This window comes from Melanerpes formicivorus, unplaced genomic scaffold (genome assembly GCF_026170545.1).
Source record: "Melanerpes formicivorus ecotype bairdi unplaced genomic scaffold, bMelFor1.0.p_v2 SCAF_69, whole genome shotgun sequence".
NCBI lineage: Eukaryota > Metazoa > Chordata > Aves > Piciformes > Picidae > Melanerpes > Melanerpes formicivorus.
In genome coordinates, this window is record NW_027142421.1 from 3,061,990 (window position 1) to 3,067,707 (window position 5,718).

Sequence of the window (5,718 nt, forward strand, 5' to 3'; positions counted from 1 at the left end):
TTCCAGCAGGTTGTTGAGCTGTCACATTACAACTTGTTGCTGTACAGGGCACTGCTAAAATAAATCACTGCGCCTAACAGGTTCTGCTCTGCCACCTATAAGTCATCCTGCATCTTACACCTGGGAGGAGGGCCCGGCTCCTCGGCTTCGTTGGAAATGCCTGGGGAGGAGCCTGGCAGGAGAAAATACAAACAAGTTTCGTAAAATAACTTTCCAACAAGACCTCTCTGTCATCTCAGCTAATTAGGGCTCCGATACGGATTATTAAGCGCATCCCCACCTTTGCTACCTTTGCTTCTCCACCCACCACCCTTTCAGATCTTAGTCTTGGCTCCGCCTCTCGCCGGCGTTATAATGGGCTGGTCTGAAAGTGGTGGAGAGACACAGAACCAGAGAAGGGAGAGATAATGACAATAACACTAATCACCCCAATAACCCGGCCGCTGCCAGGAGCCAGCCTGGCGTCCCGGCACTGACGGGACCCGAAGAGGACTAACTCCGACGTACCTCGACAGCTTCTCCACGCGCCCAGGCACCTCCGGACGGTAACACCAGCAGCGCCCCCGAGCAGGACGGGGCTCGGGGGTGGGAAGGGCCGGGGAGACGCGGTGAGGAGCCGGCTTCATCAATCGGCTGAAGCCCCTCTTGCACCGGGCTCGACGGGGGCCTCCTCGCCCCTCTCCCCATGGAGCAGCGAGAGTAAAGAACGAAAAGGACAAGAAGAGGGGGAGGAAAGAGAGCGATCATTGCGGGGGTGAAGAAGATAGAAGCCGGAGGAAGAGCCCCGTCCCCTGCCTCGCTGCCTGGAAGGGGACAACCCTCGCCAGCCACCTCCGGGCTACGGAGCTCGTCTCCTGTACTCCCTTGCCCTCTCGGAGCTGTCCAAGCCGGCTCTCAGGGCAAGACACCCCACGGCTGGCCTGACGGAGGAGCGGGGGTCGCAAGGTACAGGGCGCTGGGGTGGACGACACCACTTCATCGCCATGAAGCTGGAGGTGTTCTCGCAGCACTACGACGACAAGCTGAGCGCCGGCAGCGACCAGGAAGGCAGCGGGTCTCTCTCCCCGGCGCCGGCTGACAGCGAGCTGGGCTCGGACGGCGACTGCACTGCCAACAGCCCTGGCGGAGGGGCCGGGAGACCGGGGCACCCACCACCGCCGCCACCCCCCGCCCCGCAACCGCCGCCGGTAGCAGCAGCAGCAGCAGCCGAGAGCAGCAAGGGGAAGCCCTACACGCGTCGGCCTAAGCCGCCCTATTCTTATATCGCTCTGATAGCCATGGCCATCCGCGACTCGGCCGGCGGCCGCCTGACCCTGGCCGAGATCAACGACTACCTGATGAGCCGCTTCCCCTTCTTCCGCGGCGCCTACACCGGCTGGCGCAACTCGGTCCGCCACAATCTCTCCCTCAATGACTGCTTCGTCAAGGTGCTCCGCGACCCAGCGAGACCCTGGGGCAAGGACAACTACTGGATGCTGAACCCCAGCAGCGAGTACACCTTCGCCGACGGTGTCTTCCGCCGCCGCCGCAAGCGCCTTAGCCGTGCCTCCACCACCGCTCCCCCGCCGCCGCAACCCGCCCGCCCCGCCGCCACCGTTCCACCGGCGCAGGAAGGGGCCGGAGCGGGCTCTGCTCCTGGCGGTTGTTCCCCGAGGTGCTGCTGCGCATCCTCGCCCTGCAACTGCGCGTCGGGCCCCGCCAAGGAGGAGGCGGCGGCGGGGAGCGGCGGGGGAGCAGCGGCGGGGAGCAGCGGAGCCAAGTTCTCCAGCTCCTTCGCCATCGAGAACATCCTCCGGCGGCCCCCCCGAGTCGCCCCGCAGCCACCCCCGCCGCCCGCCCGCCTGCTCTGGCCGGCGCCTCCTGCCGCTCCGCACCTGCTGCCCGGTTCGTACCCGCTGCTCCCCTACCCCCCCGCTGCGCAGCCCCCGCCTGCCGCCGCTCTCTACGGGGGAGGCCTCCTGCAGCTCTGCGGCTACGGGCTGGGCGAGCCACCGCCGGTGCTGCTGGGGGGCGGGAGGCGAGCGCTGGCCCCCGGTGAGGCGGTGGCAGAGCGGCCGCGGGCTCCGCTCTTCCCCGCAGCCCTCGCTAAAGTCGGGCGGGGGCCACCACCCGGTTCCCCTCTCTATGGGTCCCTCCGTTTGACCGGACCGCTGCAGCCAGCGTCGGGAGGGTCGTTCCAGCCGTACGCCGTGGATAACCCCCGGGCTTAACGGAGCATCATCCCCGCCACCTCGCTCCTCCTCGTCCTCCTCCCCTGCAAGGGGCCTGCCCGGGGAGGGGAAAGGAGGAGACTTTCGGTCCCGCACTTTAACTCCAGAGGCGACCAAAGCCTCCAAGGAAAAGCCTCGGTGACTGTGCCTTAGTGAAATGACAGCGGGTTTAACTTAAACCAAAAAAAAAAAAAAAACCGGAAAAAAGAAAAGGAAAGAAAAAAAGGGGGAGAAATCCAAAATATCTGTCGCGTGGACATAGCCATGAGCCTCAAGTGCTTCTTACTGTTCGCTGAGACTACTTGACTTCAGCCACCCCCTTGCCGCCTTCCTTCATTCCCTTCGTCTCCTGCCACCCAAGCCCTGGGCAGCGGAGCAGCAGGTGGAGGTGGGGGGTGCCTCTGCTGGGGAGGTGCTAGGCACCGGGGGGGGGGGGGGGGGGTGGGGGTGTGGGCTGGGGGCCGAGGGCTGCTCCAGAGCCGTGGGGTCTGTACCGCAAAGCAATGCATCACTGTGCCAAAAAGAAACCTCTTCTCCTGTTCAGCAACTGGCGTTTGGTGGGGAGGAAAGACATTAAATTATTTATAAAATGAGTGTTTATAACACAACCAGAGTGCAGCTTTTTTAATTAATTATTGTTCTTGGAAGGGGGGGGGGGGGGCGGGCAGGGAGAGAGGGGAAAGGGCTCAAGGAAACGTCAGGCGGTGTCTTCTGTACTGGTTGGGTTATACATTTAAGGCCAGGAGCACTGGAAGAGAACAGTCGTCTTTGTTGGTTTGTTGGGTTTTTGTTGGTTTGGTTGGTTGGGCTGGGTTTTTGTGTATATAATATCTGTGTGTGTGTTTTACTGATTCTCAGCACTATGATTTTCTCCTCTTTTTTTTTCTTTTTTTCCCCTCTCTTTCTCCACTCCCCCAAATAAAAGCTGCCCACTAAATAAAGTCAGTAATAAGGAGAAGAGAGTGATGTCTGTGCGGACGTGGCTGGGGGGGACCTGCCTCAGGGAGCCTCATCTGAGCAGCCCTGCCTGCTCCGGTCCCCCTATCCCTCCGTCAGGGAAGGTGACTGAGCACGGACCTGCCGGGGTTTGAACAAGGAAGGTGGGAGATGGACAAGAGAAACCAATTCCTCCTGGGCTGCACCAGGTTCAGAAGTCCTCTACAGGTCCTTGAGACAAACAGGGTTTCCCTGGTGTTGCTCAGCCCTGCAGAAAGGCAGGCAGAAGTGCTGGCAGACGTGCAGGCAGAAGTGCTGGCAGACGTGCAGGCAGATTCAAAGGTGAATTTGCAGGAAGGCAGATGTGCAGGCAGGCACGCAGGAAGGCAGGTGTGCAGGTGAATGTGCAGATAGATAGGTTTGCAGACAGATGTGCAGACCAGCAGATTTACAGGTGGATGTGCAGGCAGATGTGCAGGCTGGCTGCCCAACTTGGGGCAGCCTGCTGAGGTCCTGAGCATCTGCCTGTCTCTCTGTTATTGTTTTTCCTTCTTTTTCTTTTTCCTCTTCCTCCAAAGGACAGCAGATGAAAATGTGTTGTCAGCTCTTGGTCCAGAGAAAATTCTCTTCAGAAAGGTTATTGGCACAACAGAGCTCCAGCTGCTTCTGGTGAGGACGAATCCACTGGCACCTCTGCAGGGGGAATGGTACTGAGAGTTTGCTGGCATAACAAGTTTACACAGCCTGCTTTCTCCCAACCTGTGTCCCACCGAGGCTGCTCCTACTGGCAGAAGGGCTCAGGAGCACCTCAGACAGTCAGAAAAGGCATACAATGCGGTTTTAACTACCTGTGGCAGAGAATAACTATTTAGTGGCATCCCCAAACCCAGAGAGCTTTAAACAAACCCCAAAATTCAGGGCTTGTTGGTTTATTTGTTTTTATTTAAGAAGAAAGGATGAAACAGATCAGCTCGTTTCCCCTCCAAGTCTTCTGTGAGCACAGATCATCTCAACAAACAATGACAAACTAAACTTGGGGCATGACGTGAATTTTTTTCTGATTACTCTCATTTCAGACCCTGGACTTGCTCCCTCAGCTTCCCACTGAATAGCTTCTGCCTTGCTCCCCAAAACGATGCCAAATAGCCAAGGCGTGTTGGGAAAAGAAAGCTTCAACCAGAATCATCTGTGAGCAAAAACACCGACCTGTTTCACTACAGCTGAAGCAGATTTCACGGTGTGTTTAGCTCAGACCATAACATTCATCAGAACACTGCAAGAGATTAGTGACTAATGTATGAAGTAATCCAGCCCTTGAAGGAATCGGTTTTTATGTACACACACGCACAATTTCAACATCATTCTGCCTTCAAGGCTCCGTGCAAATATTCAGCTGCCCTTCTAGAGTCTATCCTTTCCTCCAGCTTGTATTTTAGCATCTCTTCCTTTAACAGGAGCTGTCAGTGTGCAACTGCTGATGTCATTTGGGTCTGTCAATCTGTAACAGTCAGGTTTCAGGGTGTGTTAAAAGCACCTTGGAAAGTGGAATTTGTTAGAGCTGTGAGAGTGATATAGTCGAATGTACCCAAGTGTGAGCAGGGATGAGTGAAGTGTGCACTCAATAGGATGACATTCAGTTTTTTACTCTTAGAAAACTCCCTTTTTCATCAAAATAAGAGCACTAGAAAAAGAAAAAAAAAGCAGAGTCCAAGACTTGCCTTGTTAATAAGTATTTGCCTTCTACAAATCTATTTGTGGCTACATTGGGAACTGTCACTCATCAGTCCAGTATCAAGGATACCTGTATATACTCCTAGCGCTTGTGTGGGCCTTCTCAGCAGGTCAGAGTCAGAATTTAGGGGGGCCTGTGTCATCCGGGAGAGGCAGAGGGTGGGTGAGCAGATACTGCTTGCTGCCAGCCTTGCTGAAGGCTCAGGTCTCCTCTACCTCCTCCTGTCTGAACATCATCCTCTGAGGAGGGGTGAAGGGATGGATTTCCCCCTTGGTAACTTCTGAGTGGAAACTGTCCCATTTGTGATACTTCTCAGATCATTTCTTGCCTTTCTGAGTGAGGGAGCTGGACCAATTTGTTCACACACAAGTGAATTTACAAGTGGGAAAGCAGTTTCTCAGAGACTCCTGGACCTGAAGCCATGGCCAGATTCAGAGTGAAGCTGACAGAAGGGGGTGTGATGGGGGGTGGGGGGGGGTGCAAAGTCATAAATCCGAGCTGTCAGCTATGACAGACGGCTGGTGAAACACAGCACCTGTCCAAACACTTCCCTCCAGCAGCAGGTAACCAGAGAACCCATACAACACATTTTTGTGTGAAACAAGCACTTTAACCATTTCACACACCTTCCTGAAGCAGTAGCAATTGTGCATCTAGCCACTTTGTCTTGTTTAAAGTCTCATAAATCAGGGTGACAGAAAACAAAGCCTTTCCCGTTCCGATAATCTGACACAGCAACAGCAAGTCAATACTTCTGTGCCCTGTTCTTTCAGCCCTACTTGTGTCTACGCACAAACACTAAATGCTTGCACTTCATCAAGAGCATAAGGCTGAAAGTCC

The 5,718-nt window shown here is 55.6% G+C and overlaps 1 protein-coding gene across 1 annotated transcript; it reads left to right on the top strand.

Moving 5' to 3' along the window:
• The first annotated feature begins 204 nt into the window (after positions 1–204).
• On the top strand, positions 205–2,616 carry FOXQ1 (forkhead box Q1). The gene has a single exon (XM_068163034.1). The coding sequence runs from the start codon at positions 984–986 to the stop codon at positions 2,208–2,210; it is 1,227 nt and encodes a 408-aa protein (XP_068019135.1). The 5' UTR covers positions 205–983; the 3' UTR covers positions 2,211–2,616.
• Positions 2,617–5,718: the final 3,102 nt, after the last annotated feature.

Bases quoted from the DNA above. Each gene is read 5' to 3' on its own strand.
- FOXQ1 (XM_068163034.1), top strand. From the start codon at position 984: ATGAAGCTGGAGGTGTTCTCGCAGCACTACGACGACAAGCTGAGCGCC.